Raw genomic sequence first — 17,016 nt, 5'->3', positions numbered from 1 at the left:
GGTTCGTAGTAGACATGTTCTGACTCTTGTTTTTTTTCCCCCCTCAGTGATACACATTGAGCATCTTTTTATGTAGGTCCTGATAGATGTGCCCCCCTCTTTAAATCCCTGTGTGGCGTACCCATGTGGTGTGCATGTTTATGTTTGTGGGCAGTTGAAGAATTGCTGGGGCGTGGCTTTTTCATATGATGCTGTGATGAATATCTAGTTATGCATGGCTTTGTGTGCTCACATCAGGATATTTGGAGGATGGGTCCGAGGAGCAGGGCTGCTAGGCCACGGAGTCCATTTCCTGATCTTTAGATGACCACAGTCTGCTTCTGCCCTGCCCTCCACAGAGTTACGAACCGCAGGAGCTGCTGCGTCTCATTTACTACGGAGGCATCCAGCCAGAGATCCGCAAGGCCGTGTGGCCCTTCCTCCTGGGCCACTACCAGTTCGGGATGACAGAAACAGAAAGAAAGGAGGTTGGTGACCCGTGGGTGCTAGGATCTTTAGCAACAAAAGGAACCAGATACTCTGAGGCTAGGGGAACTCTCTCCTCATGTTGGACCAAGATGGATCTGGGAGATGTTGGGGAGACAGGAACCCCAACGTTAGTGCTAATAGGTAGACAACACCGGCTACATATGTAAAACAGAATTTTTTTGAGCTAGGTCTCATTCTGTCACTTGGGCTAGCATGCTGTGGTATCATCATAGCTCACTGCAATTTCAAACTTCTGGCTTGAATGATCCTTCACCCTCACCCTCCCAAAGTGTTAGGATTACAGGCGTGAGCCACCACACCCAGCCTGCCTGTAATTTTTTTAATAAACATTTTATTTTGCTATAACTATCAATCCACATACAGTTGTAAGAAATAATGTAATGAAATAACATGCATCCTTTACCCAACTTCTTCCAATGGTAACATCCTGCAAAATTGTCATGTAATACAATATCACAACCAGGGTATTGACACTGCTACAATATACTAATCTTATTTAGATTTCCCCAGTTTTACCGATACTTGTGTGTGTGTGTGTGTGTGTGTGGGTTTTGTTCTCTGCCATCTTCTCACATGTGCACATTTGTGTCCATCACCAGAGGCAACATACAGACTATCTGTAATACCAAAGGGACCCTGAGATGTTGTACTTTTATAGTTACACCTACCTCCTTCCAGCGCCTGTCCCTAATTCCTGTAAACCACTAATAATACGTTCTCCATTTCTATAACTTTGTCATTTTAAGAGTGTTGTATAAATAGAATAATTTGGTATGTAACTTATTGGGACTGATTCCTCTTTGTGGCTGCACAGTATTCTATGAGGTGGATGTTCTACAGTTTAACTACACACCTTTTGGTGCATATAGCTAGATTGTTTCTAGTTTTTTGGCTATTACAAATAAAGCTGCAAAGAACATTCATGTACCATTCATGCCAATACCATGTGTGTATGTTGGATGAGTACAAGTTATCATATCTCTGGTAACAAATGAGCAAGAATCCAATTGCTGAGTCATATGGTAGTTGCATGTTTGGTTTTATAAGAAACTGGGAAACTTGCAGCTGCTGTACCATTTCATGTTACCCCCAGCAATATATGAATTATTCCCACTTGCATCTTCACCCGGGATTGATGTTGCCCCTCTTTTGTATTTTAGCCACTCTGACGGTATATAAATGATATTTCATTATGGTTCTCAATTTGCATTTCTCAAATGGCTAATGAGGTTGGACATCTTTGCATGCGCTTATTTACCATTGTATATCTTCTCTGGTGAAATGGCTGCTCATGCCTTTTGCCAGTTTTCTAATTGGATTGCTGAGAGTTCTTTCTATATTCAGGTAATAGTCCTTTGTCAAATACATGGTTTGCAAATATTTCCTTCCAGTCTTAGTTTGTCATCTTTTTAATAGAGTCATTTTTAGTTTAGTCTTTTTTTTTGAGACAGAGTCTCACTCTGTTGCCCAAGCTAGAGTGCCCTGGTATCAGCCTAGCTCACAGCAACCTCAAACTCCTGGGTTCAGTTGATCCTCCTGCCTCAGCCTCCCTAGTAGCTGGGACTACAGGCATCTGCCATGATGTCGGCTAATTTTTCTACTTTTTGTAGAGACAGGGGGTCTCACTCTTGCTCAGGCTGGTCTCGAACTCCTGAGGTCAAATGATCTTCCTGCCTTGGCATCCTAGAGTGCTGGGATTATAGGTGTGAGCCACTGTGCCAGGCCCTAGAGTTTTTTATAAAACAAATTTTTAAATTTTTGATGAACTTCAGTTTAGCAAGTTTTTCTTTTATGGATTGTGCTTTTGATATAGATCTAGATTCTGAAGATCTCCTACAGTTTCTCCTAGAAGTTTTGTATTTACATTAAATATAGAACATTTTGAGTTCATTTTTTGCTTGTGAATATCCGATTGCTCTATCACCATCTGTCGAAAAAATATCTTTTCTCCACTGAATTGCTTCTGCATCTTTGTCCAAAATTGTTTGGGCGGATTTGTGTGTCTGTTCCTGGGTTTTCTATTCTGTTCCATTAATCCATGTGTCTGTCCTGTAAATACCATGCTATCTTGATTATTGTAGCACATTTACAATTTTAAATGTTTTAGTGGTTATATTTAAGAAGTAAAAAAGAAACAGATGCAATTAATATTTTCAAAAAGTTTATTTTGAAATATAGATGATCCCTTACTCATGATGGTTCAACATAATGAATTTTTGACTTTACAATGAGCTTATTGGGCTCTGGCACACCAAAAATGCATTTTTGACTTACAGTGTTTTTGATTTGTGATAGTTTTATCTGGTCTTAACACCACTGTAAGTTAATGAGCATCTGTAATTACAGGTTCACAAGAAGTTGCAAAATAATACAGAAGTCCTATGTACTCATCATCTGGCTTATCAAATCAGATGAATCAGTGAATGAATGTTTGAGTGAGAAATGAAGGAAGGAAAGTAGTACAAAAGGAAAGAAGTAGTCTTTTCCTTTTGGTGTTCCCAGGGCCTGTACATTGTGTGGCACATAGTAGGGGCTCAACAATGGTTGTGTGCATGAAGAGAGAGGCCAGGCATAGTGGCTCACACCTGTAATCCCAGCACTTTGGGAGGCTGAGGCAGGAAGATCACTGGAGGCTAAGAGAAGACCAGCCTAAGCGAGAGTGTGACCCTGTCTCTTAAAAAACAGAAAAATTAGCCGGGAAGAATGGCACAGCTTTATAGTCCCAGCTGCTAGGGAGGCTGAGGCAGACAGATTGTTTGAGCCCGTGAGTTTGAAGTTGCAGTAAGTTGTAATCACTATGATGACATCACTGCATTTTAGCCCAGGCAACAGAGAGAGACCTTATTTCAAAAAACAAACAAGAAAAAAAAAATGGAGAGAGAGAAGGAAGAAAGAAGGGTGGGAGGGAGGAAGGGGAAAAAATGAAAGAAAGATGTAGCTTGTTCCCTTTCCTGTGCCTTCAGGGCCTTGCCAGTGCTAGATGTGACATCATAGGTACTCGGCGAATATCTAATTGCTAATTGCATGAATGTTGGATGGTTCAGAGCCACTCTCTTCAGGTGAGGCTGACTCTCTCCAGGGGCCTCAGCATTTCAAGTGACCTTGCATCTGCCCTGGCAGGTGGATGAGCAGATTCATGCCTGCTACGCACAGACCATGGCCGAGTGGCTGGGCTGCGAAGCAATCGTGCGACAGAGGGAGCGGGAGTCACATGCTGCAGCTCTGGCCAAATGCTCCTCGGGAGCCAGCCTAGACAGCCACCTGCACCGAATGATGCACAGAGACTCCACCATCAGCAATGAGGTGACAGCAGTGGCTTTAGGGAACAAGAGGGGTGGTGAAGGCCAAGACTTGCTTTATTAGGCTGAGTGTCTGGGGTTTTGGGACAGTACCACTCATGGCTTTATTTTTGAGGTTGGGGGCGGTGAATGACTCTGCAATTAGACCTGGGTTCTAACTCCACCCTTACCTAGCTCTGGGGTCTCCTGCAAGCACCTTTTCTTCTGGGCCTCAGTTTCTGCATCTATAAAGTGGGAATAATCAGGTGTACAGAGGAGGTTTGTGTATAGCTCAAACAAGACAAGGTATATAAAGTCCCTAGCACAATGTCTGGCTTTAATTGATTTAACAAATGCTTATTGAGTACCTACTACGTGCTAGTTACTGTCAGAAATGTCCTAGAATGTCAAGAATGTTCCAGTAACCTCCCAGAACCTCCAGTTAAACAGCCTCAAGCAGGAGCTCAGAAAAAAAAGGTTAATTCTGTTCACCAGTTATCTCTATCAGTTATCAATTGCTATGATACTGCTGTATAACAAACAACCACCAAAAGTCAGTGACTTCCAACAATCAACGTTTATTTTTGCTCACCAGTCTGTGAGACCAGGTGAGAGGTTCTGCTCTGAGCTGGGCTGGGTGAGGCTCACTCTGGCATCAGCTGTCTGTGTCTGGTTAACTAAAAGGTTTGTTGATCTCAGTTGGGCACTCTCGTTTGTCTGTGATGACACAGCTGTGTGCACCAGGGGCCTCATTGTCCCTCCAGCAAGGAGCAGATGCTGAAGAGATAAGCCAGAAATGCACAAGCACGTTTTAAGCCTCTACTGAGTTAAGTTTGCTAATCCCGAGGACTGAAGCAAGCCACATGGCCAGGCATAGCATCAGAATAGGCAAGAACTGCCAAATTCAAGGGCAGAAGGCACATATGCAGGGAGCAGGTAAATAAAAATGACCATAAAGACAACCAGTTACTCTGAGCTAAAATATCTGGCAGACGTCTCAAGTACAGAGCGGTTGATGGTGGGTGCTCCAGTTGTGGAGGTGGGAGGTGGAGGCCCAGAGGCCAAAGCAGTCTCTGAGGAAGCTCCGGGAAACAGGGAGTGGTTCCCTCTTTGCATTTTATAGCTAAAAAGCTGAGCCCCTGAGGGGGTGAGCCAGTCAGGATAGAGAGGAAATCAGGCTTCCTGGCTCACAGACCAGCAGACACTCCTGCTGCAGGCCAGGATGCAGCCTCACCCTCTCTCCCTCCTATTCCTTCTCTCAGTCCTCCCAGAGCTGCAGCTTGGGCCAGCAGAACATCCGCCTGCACAGTGACTCCAGCAGCAGCACACAGGTGACCGCTCAGAGGCCCCACCCCTTCCACCGGCCTCACCCTGCCAGCCCATGCCCCTCCCTTCCACCCCGGGTGATGGGGATTGGATGTCCATCATTTGCAGTTCATTTTCTGGGTTATTTAAGCTTTTCATACTAGCTTTAAAAGTCAAGTTTTTTCCAAGTAACATATGAATCTAGTCCCCCTGTAAAAAAACTAAAACATTGCAGAGAAAGTCAAAGTTTACTTTGATCATCTTTAATCCCTGGCTGCCCACCATTGAAATAACATAACCATCATCATTTTGCTGAATATCCTTTCAAGACCTTCTGTATGCCTTTACATAACAGAAAGCTGTAAATAATATAGCAATGTTATAGCAAATATAGCAGTGTTTAGTAGTCTTTAAAAAAAATTCTACATAAATGCCATCAATGTGTTCAAGAACTTTCCATTTCATTTGATGAAAAGAGATAGCTCGATCTCCCTCGATGTCAAAGAAGAAAAGAAACATGTGTAGTATGTCACCTTTCTTGTAAAAAGAGGAAATATTAATATAGGTATATTTTTGCATCTGCTTTCAAAAACAGCAGAAAGAGGTGGGCGCCTGTAGTCCCAGCTGCTCAGGAGGCTGAGGCAGGAGAATCGCGTAAGCCCAGGAATTAGAGGTTGCTGTGAGCCGGGTGACGCCACGGCACTCTACCCGAGGGCGGTACAGTGAGACTCTGTCTCTACAAAAAAAAAAAAAAAAAAAAACAGCAGAAAGATAAACCAGAGTTAAATCAAAATGATTACCAAGAGGGGGAGGGGACAGGGAAAGAAGCTACATTTCCCTCAATATGCTTTTTCTTTTTTCTAATTTTGACTTTGAATTTAAATGGAGTTAGGCAAATTTTTTACTTATCTTAAACCAATTAAATCCAAAATAAGTTTTTAAAAGCACAGAAATATACAAAACTAACCATAAATCAAGTTGGTGAGATAACAGAAAAGAAATATTTCAGGTGACTTTGGAATACAGTTTTTGGCTGTCTAACCTTGATGGGATATGACCTGAGGACATAAAGAAACACAAATAAATCTTTAAAATGTATCCTGGATATTTCTTCATAGTGTCTCATATATATCCAACTACATTTTAAAATTGATCCATAATTATCAACCACATGGCTATAAAAGACTCTTTTAAAAATTGATCCCTTTTTTTTTTCCTTTTAAAGAATGATGTGCACGTGGTAGAGGTCTGTCTGATGAAAAAACATGTTCTTCCCCCATTTCAATGCCCTAGGTCCCCTTCTGGCTTATTCTATGCACACACGAGCATGGAGGTCACGTTTTTATTTATCACAAACAGGAATCTGTATTCTGCCTTGTTCTACCTCTCTTTTCACTTGGTTGTCTGGTATTCCACTGTGTGCATGTGGCATGTTTGGACTGATCCCTGTTGTTGGGTACTCAGGTTGCTGCTGTGAGCAGGGAATCCTAGTCCATCTGTCTCTGTGCACCTTGTCCTCAGGTGTTTGAGTCTGTTGATGAGGTGGAGCAGGTGGAAACTGAAGGCAGGTTGGAAGGGAAACAGCCCAAGATCCCGAATGGGAACCTGGTGAACGGCACTTGTTCCCCAGACTCTGGGCATCCCTCCTCCCATAACTTCTCCTCGGGCCTCTCGGAGCACTCGGAGCCCAGTCTGAGCACAGAAGACAGTGTCCTGGATGCCCAGCGGAATATCCCCCCAGTGCTGCAACCCAGGGACAGCAGCATGGATGACAGGCAGAGCAGTGAGGCCACCACTTCCCAGGACGAGGCTCGTGAGGAGCTGGCTGTGCAGGACAGCCTGGAGAGTGACCTCCTTGCCAACGAGAGCATGGATGAGTTCATGTCCATCACTGGCAGCATGGACGTGGCCCTGCCTGAAAAGGATGATACTGTGATGGAGAGCTGGCGGGGCAGCGAGGCAGAGAAACGTAGCCAGATGGACAGTGAGGACAACCTCTCAGAGGAGCCTGAGATGGAAAGCCTCTTCCCTGCGCTGGCTTCTCTGGTTGTGACCACTTCTGCCAACAATGAGATGTCCCCTGTGTCGTCCAGTGGTGTCACCTACTCTGTAAGTCACCAGGACTCTCCACTCAATTATCTTAGCTCCAGCTGTAGGGTGGAGGGGATGTACCACAAACCCTTTATCCAGAACAACCCGGTAGTGAGCCCTCTGGGTTGTTGCATTTTGCCCATCACAGAGGATTCACTATAGAAACACATTTGGGAGGGAGGACAATATTTACAGAACACAGGTTTTGCAGTAAATAATCCTGGGTTCAAATCTCAGCTTTGGCAAGTCACTTGATCCCTTCTGAGCCTCCGTTTCCCTATTCCTTCCTAAGTTGCTTTCAAAATTAACAAGTTAAAGTCCCATGTGCCTGGAATATCGTAAGCACTTGATCACCAGCAACCTTGATGATGAGCTTTGTGATTTAGACTCAGATCCAGTGTCTTTTGAATATTCAAATTTGCTTCCTTGCCAGAAAGTCCAAGCCAAGGGACATCAGCTGAAAGGAGGTTTTTTACTGACTTTGCTATGTATTTATCATCAATTCACTCCTCCGAATCTTCCAGTTTTCTAAAAATCTCTTCTCAAGTATTTGGATATGTCAGGTTTATTTATTTGGGACATCCAAAGAATTCCCGAAGCTTTCAGGCCTTGCCCTGTCCCCATGCCTGAGCTGTAGTTGTCATCCACCCGCATCTCACGTCCCCTTTGCTTTGCTTCTCTTCTATTTTCCGTCTCATATTTACCTCTTTCTTGGTTCTCTCCCTTGTTGAGGGGCACATGCCCCAGTGGCATCCACATCCTTAGCGTTTCATTCCTTCTTACATCATAGGCCTCTCGTTCTGGGATACCTGTCTTTTTGTACGAAGTGCACTCTTTAGCATGTCCTGTTGCAGAGTATCTCTCCATTTTGAACAGTATTCATCTCACCTTATTCTTGCAAGGTGTTTTCACGGAATATGCAGCTCTAGATTGTAGTTATTTTCTCTCAGTATTTTGAAGGTATTGTTCCACTGTCTTGTAGATTCCGTTGTTGCTGTGGATAAATCAGTTGTTTACTTGTCATTCCTTTAAAAAATCTTGAAAGATCTAATTTTCATTTTTTTAAAGATAATCTCCTCTCTTTCTGGCTGCCTTTAGGGTTTTTTTTTTTTTTTTTGGCCGGGGCTGGGTTTGAACCCACCACCTCTGGCCTGTGGGGCTGGTGCCTTACTCCTTTGAGCCACAGGCGCTGCCCACCTTTAGGGTTCTTTTTTTGGGTGTGTGACATTGTGTGCCTAGGTATGGATTTCTTTTTTGTAGTGGTTTGTTGGGTTTTATGTATCTGCAAATTGGTGTCTTTAGACAGTTCTGGAAAATTCTCATCTATTATTTACTCAGCTGTTGCTACTTCCCCATTTTCTCCCTCCAGCTGTAGCTCTGGTTAAACGTTTGTTACATCTTCTCACCCTGTCCTCTATGGATACCACTTCTCTTTCATTTTATCATTTCTTTGACTTTCTGTGCTGAATTCTGGATATTTTCTTCAGATCTCCTTTTAATTCACTAATTCTCTCTTCAGAGTGTCTAATTTTCTGTCACCTTTCTCTAATTAGCATTTAATAAGCCTTTTTAAAGTTTTATTTGGCTTTTCTGCAGTTGTGCTTTAAAACAATCTACTTATTTTTATAGTCTATTCCTCTTGTTTTTAACCTCTTTTATTTCTTTAAATAGAGCAAACATATTTATGTATTTTGCTTTAAATACAGCAAAAACTAAGCAGGAGTCTCATTCTGCTGTCTGGTATTTATGCTGTTATTTATGATGCCTTTCTTTCTCTGGGGGTGTTTTCTGATTTTTGAGCACAAGTTCGTATTTCTTGGAGTTCTGTCTGTTGCACTATTTAAAGCCTAGGTGTGAAGCAGATTCCTCAAAAGAGGGTTTTCTTCCTGGTACCAGAAGAATACAAGTGAGAGATGACTTTGAACTAAATTCTCTGATCTTTCATACCATCCAGGTTGTGGAAATGTGGGTTATAAATCTGCATGAGTTGTAAACCTGACTTGTGGCTCTTAATCATCTAGGGAGATCATTTACACTTAATTTATACATATGTCCAGGGCATCAAGGCATTGTTTTGAGACTCTGAGACATTAGTATTAATAGTTTTTCTAATCATCCCTTACTGAAGGTGTGATTCTTTGGGGTTCTACCTTTCTTCAGGAAGGTCTTTTATTAGATTCCGCACCTCAGAAGGTTTGGGGAACACAAAGTAATTAAATCTAAGCTTATATTTTCCAATTTGGCATCTTCCCTCAGGGAGTAAGCCAATTTTGGTGTTATCTCACCTTTCTGGATTAGGTTTTGATCCTTAAATGTTGCCATTTCCTTGTCATACCATTGAACAATTTCAAAATTAAGCCCAGAGTGCATTCGTCCATTCTCCTTATCCAGTTTCTAGCAGAGAGCAGTGCACTCCCTGTAGTTGCGACTCTTTGAGAAAGAATTCTATCCTATAGAATAAAAGACACTTGCCCTCAAAACAAACTATTCATGTGATGGATACACTGAAAGCCCAGACTTCTCACCATACAGTTCATCCATGTAACAAAAGCCATTTGTACTGCCTAAATTTATTGGAATAAAAAAAAAATAAAAACAAATGAAATCAAACACCCAAGCGGTCCAGGAGAGGATTAGGAGGAGGGGAGATGCTCTTTGTCTCCTAGTGAGGAGTTGGGTGTAATTTTTCATTTCTTCCCCTCTTGGGGCCTTATAGCCGGAGCTGCTGGACCTATATACAGTGAATCTGCATCGCATCGAGAAGGATGTGCAGAGGTGTGACCGCAACTACTGGTACTTCACCCCTGCCAACTTGGAGAAGCTGCGCAACATCATGTGCAGGTGGTGGGGGTGAGGGGAAGGACCCGGGAAGGGAGAGGGTTTGGACAAGATCAGGACTTTTGCAGGCCCAGGGAGAATTTATTTCGGTCTCTGAAGCTGACTTCATTCCCACCTGGAATCTAATTTCAACCCACACTGACAAATAATAATAACAACAACAACACCGAGCATTTATTAAGCACCTACTGTATACCACTGTTCTGAGCCTTTTTTGATCATTGCTTAATCAGTCCTCAACTAACCCTCAACCTATCCCCTTTTATAAGTGGGGATGTGGAGGCTCAGAGAGGAACTACATTACTCAGAGCACTCTGGGCTGTGGGTAGCTCACAGCCACATCTCTCTGTATCTACAATCTGCCTTCTTTTTCTTTTTTTCTTTAAGTCAAGATCTAGGGCTTAAGTACTATTCATTAAAAAATAACTACTGGCATTTATTAAAATACGGACGTTGGCCTCTTTGCATATTTGCCCTGTCAATGGAGGCTCATTGGCTTTCTATGGCAAACACATCCTGCTTTGTCAACTTTCTTACTCTGTAAACTTATCTTTCTCTTCCTCAATAAACTTTGTATCACTCTTGCCTAAAAAAAAAATACAAAAGTAACCCCTGCTTATTAAAAAATTCAAGTAAGTTAAGGAGATTAGAGCCTTATAAGATATAAAGAGAAACTTCTCTTCATCTTCAGTAGTCAATGCCACTCGCCCAGAATTAATGACTACAGACAATTTAGTAGTAACTAATTGATTGTATGGCTACAAAATGGGATGCTGATGGTAACTGTTTTGTGTGATTATTTTGAAAAGTAAATGGTGCAATGCATGCATAGTGGGCTGAGTATACAGAAAATGCTCAGTAAATATAAATTATTGTTATATTAATAAAGGGTAGACCAAGATTCCAGATAGAGGAAACTGCTAGGGCAAAGGCACCGAGGTATAAATGTGGTTTATTTGTGCAAGGGGAAGTGTGGCTGGAGGGGAAGAGAAACTAAGAAGTAATATGTAAGCTGTAAACATGAATTGAGAACAGGTTATAAATGCTTTATACCCCCAGTAAAGGAGTTTTTACATCATCCCATCAGACAGTGGGGACCTTGTGAAGGTTTTTGAACATATAGAAGCCTCCTGGAGCTGGACTTCAGGGAGGTCATTCTGATGGCTGCTCATAGGATGCTTGAAGAGAGTAGGACGGGTAGTCAGGATGCTGAGGGAGTGGTCCAAGTGAAGGATGGGAGACCAAACAGGGGCGGAGGGGCCTGCAGAGGCAGGTTGTGCAGGGGGGAGGGGCGGAGGGGCCTGCAGAGGTGGGTCGTGCAGGGGGGAGGGGCGGAGGGGCCTGCAGAGGTGGGTTGTGCAGGGGGAGGGGCGGAGGGGCCTGCAGAGGTGGGTCGTGCAGGGGGGAGGGGCGGAGGGGCCTGCAGAGGTGGGTTGTGCATGCCATCACTGGCCCCTCACATCTCTCATAGCTACGTCTGGCAGCACATTGAGATCGGCTATGTCCAGGGCATGTGTGACCTTCTGGCTCCACTGCTGGTCATTCTGGATGATGGTGAGTGTGTCTTCCCTGCCCCAGGACTGGGGGGTACAGTTTCCTTCCCACCACAGGGCAGGGAGGTTAAACTCACTTTGTGACTCCATGGAATGGGTCAGGACAGGTGCTCAGAAGACCTGTCTGGAGAATACATCAAGATTCTAGTGAAGTAAAATTCCTTGTGTCCCTTGATGCCCAATACTTAACACATATCCAGGCTTTTGCTAGCCACTGATTGTATGTACATGAATATGAATTTAAAAAAAAAAAAAGCCAGTAAGGCCCAGATGGCTTTACTGGGTAGTTTACCAAACATTCAAAGAATTACCACCAATTATGTAGAAGCTCTTTTTAAAAAATACAGAAGGAAGGAACACTTCCCAACTCATTTTGAGGCCAGTCCTCATATGAGTACTGGGTACCTCACTGGTACCCTGACACCCAGTACCAGACAAAGACATTATAAGATAACTACATACCAATATTATTTAAGAATATAAATGCAAAAATCCTCATCAAAGTATCAACGGACTTATTCCAACAAGATACAAAATGGACTGTAAACAAAAACAAAGTGTGGTTTATTCCAGGAATGCAAGAGAGATTCGACATACAAAACTAAATCATTGTAATTCACACATTAACAGATTAAAAGGCAAAGAACACACAAGTATCTCAATTGACATAGAAAAACATAACAACATCCAGTACCTTTTTATGATTAAAAAAAAAAACACAACAGGGCCGGGCTCAATGACTCACGCCTGTAATCCAGCACTCTGGGAGGCCAAGAGGAGTGGATTTCCTGAGCTCACAGGTTCAAGACCAGCCTGAGCCAGTGCGAGACCTCATCTCTAAAAAAAAAAGAAAAGAAAAATAGCTGGGCATGTGGTGAGCACCTGTAGTCCCAGCTCCTAGGGAGGCTAAGGCATGAGAATTGCTTGAGCCCGAGAGTTTGAGGTTGCTGTGAGCTGTGACACTAAGGCACTCGACCCAGGGCAACAAAGTGGCAACCCTTCCCCACCACCACCAAAAAAAAAAACAAAAAACAAACACTCAACAAATTAGGAATGGAAGGGAACTTACTCACCTTACTCAACATGATAAAGAGTACCTCAGAAAACCCACAAATAGCATCATATTAAATAAGGAAAGATTTGAGCACGTTCCCCCTGAGGTCAGGAACAAGACGGGATATCTAATTTGCCACTACAAGTTTTACAGGGCAATTAAGGAAGAAAAAGAAATGTAAGCCATCCAGATTGGAAAAGAAGTTAAATCTCTATTCATGTATGACATGATTTTGAATATAGAAAATCCTAAGGAATAAAAGAAAAGATAGAACTCATAAGTTTAGCAAGGTTGCAGGATACAATACACGGTCAATAAATAAAAGCCTATTGTACTTCTATATGCCTGAACAATCCCAGAATGAAATTAGGGAAACAATTCCATTTGCAGTAGCATCTAAAAGAAAAAATATTTATGAATAAATTTAACAAAACTGTAGTGTTTGTACATCGAAAACTACAAGACATTGATAAAAGAAAATTTTAGAAACCTAAATAAATGGAAAGACATCTCATATTCATGGACTTGAAGACTTAGTATTGTTAAGGTAGCAATGCTTTCCAAATTGATCTGTAGATTCAGTACAATCTCTATCAAAAATTTACTGCCTTTTTTGCAAAAATTGACAAGCTACCCCTAAAATTGATACAGAAATACAACTCAATGAGGAAAAAATAGTCTTTTCAACATACGGTACTGAAACAACTGGATATCTTTATGCAAAAGATTGAAGTTGAACCCTTACCTCACACTATGGACAAAAAACTAATTCTAAATGGATCATAGATCTAAATACAAGAACTAAAATTGTAAAACTCTTAGAAGAAAACACAGAGAATTCTTTGTGACATTGGTTTCTTAGATGTGACATCAAAAGCATAAATGACAAAAGAAAGAATAGGCAAATTGGACTTCATCAAAATGAAAAATTTTGTATTCCATAGGAAACCATCAAGAAAACAAAGAGAATCTAAAGAATGGAAAAAAAAATTGCAGGTCAAATATGTGATGATAAGGGACTTCTATCCAAAATATACAAAGAACTCTTATAATTCAATAATAAAAAAGATAATTTAAAATGGATAAAGGATTTTAATAGACATTTCTCAATAGAATCAAAGATATAGAAAAAGTCCAACAAGCACATTAAAGCTAGTCAACATCATTAATCAGTAGGAATATGCAAATCAAGTTGAACTGTGTCTTGGCATCATTGTCAAAATCAATTCACCATCAGCGAAAGGGCTTATTTCTGGACTGTGATTTCTGTTCCACTGATAGATAGTGATTTGTATGACTCCATTTATATGAAATGTCCAGAAAAGGCAAAGCCAGAGACAGAAGGTAGACTAGTGCTACACACCTCTCCAGGGACTGGGTGGAGAGGGAAATGGGGAGTGGCTGCTTCGTGGGTACAGGGTTTCCTTGTGGAGTGAAGAAATGTTCTGGAACTAGATAGTGGTGAATTCACACAACATTGTGAATGTATTAAAACTACTAAGACTATTCAAAAATGGGAGTACAACCCCACTCTTCAGCCACAGGCTGCACATGGTGATTTCCTTCAAAAAGTCCAATATGGTGGGAATGGTGGGACATATGGGTGAGGGAGAAACATTAAAGCTCTAAAACCTGACAAACACTATCTCAGCCAGGTGAACAAGGTCAACATCAATCTTAAATTGCATTGATAGTATATGCCTTTGATATGATACAATTAAAATGGCACTTTACCTCCATGGTCTGCTGTCCAATAACCCATAACCTTTCTTATTGTGAGAGAAACATTAGGCAAATTCCATTACTCATGGTGGAAGATCCCACAGAAATACCTGATTGGTACTCCCACAAGCTGTCAAGGTCATCAAAAACAAGAAAAGCCTAAAAAACTGCCACAGCCAAGAGGAGACATATGTGCTATCTTGGGTGGGATCTTGGAACAGAAAAAGCACATTCAGTAAAAACTAAGGAAATCCGAATATATACTTTAGTTAATAAGGGCATCAACATTGGTTTATTAAGTGTAACAAAGGTGTCGTGCTAATATTAAGATGTTAATAATAGAGGAAACTGATGTGAAGTATGTGAGAACTCTACTATCTTCTCAATTATTTATAGATTTAAACTATTCTAAAAAATGTCTTTGAAAAAATAAATGACATCCTACTTTGAGAACCCTTCAGACTAGTGTAGCTTTCTCCAAAGTTATCAATTGCTAAGAGAAAATAAAATACCATTTTCAAAAAGTTTTTGAAACACTGAGTTAAACAAAACAAATTGCAGGACTTGTCAGCACCTTTACTTACTAGATACATGTAGTGATTCCTGACGCAGCAGATATTCTAAGCATTTCACAAAGTTATCTGGCCTTTTCTTTGCTTATCATCTATAAAAGTTCTTCCAGTATTGACAATTGCTGTGCAAGTACAATGGTTCCCAGACTTGAGAATTTCAGGAACCAATAGAATGGCAAAAGGGGAGGGGGGGGAAGTTTGGGACCAACAAAACATTATCAGTTTTTTATTGTAGCAAATAAGGATCTTCTTAACAAGAGCATCTGCTGTTAGCCATCATTTCCTAAAAGAAGATGTTTCAAAACCTGCAAGGTGAGAAATATGTAATGAATTTAAGATTAGAAAGCATCCCTTGAAATGGAATACTCTTGGTTCTGCATTGTCCATAAGTTATGTATTTGGCTGTGGACTTTGAACCAGCTCTGGGCCTTAGACCATCACTTTGGGAACCCCTGTCCCCTGGGCAATGATACAGCTGATTGTCCTGTGCTGCTTCCTCAGAAGCCCTCGCCTTCAGCTGCTTCACAGAGCTCATGAAGAGGATGAACCAGAACTTACCCCATGGAGGCGCCATGGACACACACTTTGCAAACATGAGGTCACTGATCCAGGTATGAGCCAGTCTCTAGCCCTGTTTGGACTTTTTGGAGAAACAGTAAGTGTATCTTAGTGGCTTAAGAGTGAGCAATTTGGAGCTAACTCAATAGGTTTGAGTCCTATTTCTGCTGCTCACTAGCTGTCCAGCCTCATAGGCTTTTATCTCCCTGAGCCTCAGTGTTCTCATCTGTAAAAGTGGCTTATTTTCTTATTTATGTGATTCCCAATAAATTTTTACACTTACAAGGGAAATGAAACAAACTAATGCATTTATAGAGCTTAGCCCGATGTCTGGCAATGCCTCTCAGAGTCTAGTCCATAAGCAGCATTATCAGCCTCACCTCAGAACTTTTAGAAATTCAAATTACTAGGCAAGGTCTCCCACTGAATTAGAATTTCTGAGAGTTGGGCCAAGGAATCCATGCCATTTGACGCTCCAGAGGTGATTTCGATGCAAGCTGAAGTTTGAGAAGTGCTATAATAAATGCTAGCTCTTTAACATCTATAGTGTATCTGCTCCCAGATGAATTGAGACATTCACCCCTGTGAGCAGAAGGAATGGAAATGTATTAACCCAAGTAAATAATAGGGACCCGTAATGATCTACGAACAAGCAGTGGAGCTACATCCTTAATCACATTAGCTCTGAAAGCTTCCTTGGTAGAGTTAAAAAAAAAGTTACTAAATCCTTTTGACCTGAGAAAAGTAGAAAGAGTAATATAATGAATACCCACGTTTCCACCTGCACCTGCCCAAGAAATAGAACGTTAACTACAGATTTATTTCTTAGCCTTCATGTAGGCATTCCCCTACTTTTGTCGTCTTAGGGGTAAGCACTTTCTAGTATGTGACATTTATCACTAAAATGCATTTTTTTAAATTCTTTAAAGCATACACATATAATCCTAAATAACATCTAATACTACATATTGTTTCTCAAGTTCCCCTACTTACATAAATAGTTGTAAATGGTATAAATTCTTCTGCAGCTTGTTTTTATACTCAGTAACAGGTTTGCGATGCTCACGCCCAACAGTGCAATTAATTCCTGGAAGTACAGTCATGCACTTCAAGAGTGTAACACTTTATATCACATTTTATTTGAATCCACTATCCTGTTGGTGATCATTTAGGTTGTTTTCATTTTGTTTTGTTTTGTTTTTGCTTTGGGGAATTTTGGGGTTTTGTTTTTGGTCAGTGCTGTACTGAAATTCTTGTGTGCATTTCTCTGTGAATACATGCAAGAGTGTTGCAAGAGGGCAGGTCCCTGGAGTGGAACTGCTGGTCAGAGAGAGCATGTGCATCTTCAGCAGACACAAGCTCGCTCAGCCTCCAAAGTGACTGTACCAGTTTCTGTGCTCAAGAGCAGTGTTGGAAGGGTTTTTTGACACAATCCATCATCACTTGATATTGTCACACATCTTAATTTTCACCAGTATCTTGGGTGTGATTAGAACATCCTGTTGGGATTTTATTTGCGTTTTTCTTGATTAACAGTGGAACTGAATATCTTTTCT

The 17,016-nt window shown here is 41.4% G+C and overlaps 1 protein-coding gene across 6 annotated transcripts in view; it reads left to right on the top strand.

Moving 5' to 3' along the window:
- LOC128579334 (small G protein signaling modulator 1-like) overlaps nt 1-17,016 on the top strand; it is a 97,333-nt gene that overhangs the window by 63,322 nt on the left and 16,995 nt on the right. For 2 of the 6 annotated variants that reach the window (XM_053581474.1, XM_053581469.1), the window contains 7 exons: nt 339-467; nt 3,610-3,792; nt 5,030-5,098; nt 6,594-7,181; nt 9,880-10,004; nt 11,473-11,555; nt 15,404-15,513. In XM_053581474.1, the coding sequence (XP_053437449.1) occupies nt 339-467; nt 3,610-3,792; nt 5,030-5,098; nt 6,594-7,181; nt 9,880-10,004; nt 11,473-11,555; nt 15,404-15,513 (1,287 nt within the window). Of the gene's footprint in view, nt 1-338; nt 468-3,609; nt 3,793-5,029; nt 5,099-6,593; nt 7,182-9,879; nt 10,005-11,060; nt 11,345-11,472; nt 11,556-15,137; nt 15,215-15,403; nt 15,515-17,016 lie in introns of those variants that run through there. The other 4 variants (XM_053581470.1, XM_053581472.1, XM_053581473.1 and 1 more) reach the window with 4 other exon arrangements.

The sequence above is a fragment of the Nycticebus coucang genome, unplaced genomic scaffold (assembly GCF_027406575.1).
Source record: "Nycticebus coucang isolate mNycCou1 unplaced genomic scaffold, mNycCou1.pri scaffold_46, whole genome shotgun sequence".
NCBI classification, from domain to species: domain Eukaryota; kingdom Metazoa; phylum Chordata; class Mammalia; order Primates; family Lorisidae; genus Nycticebus; species Nycticebus coucang.
Note: the sequence above shows the minus strand (reverse complement) of the source record. Positions and strands in the feature narration are given on the sequence as shown.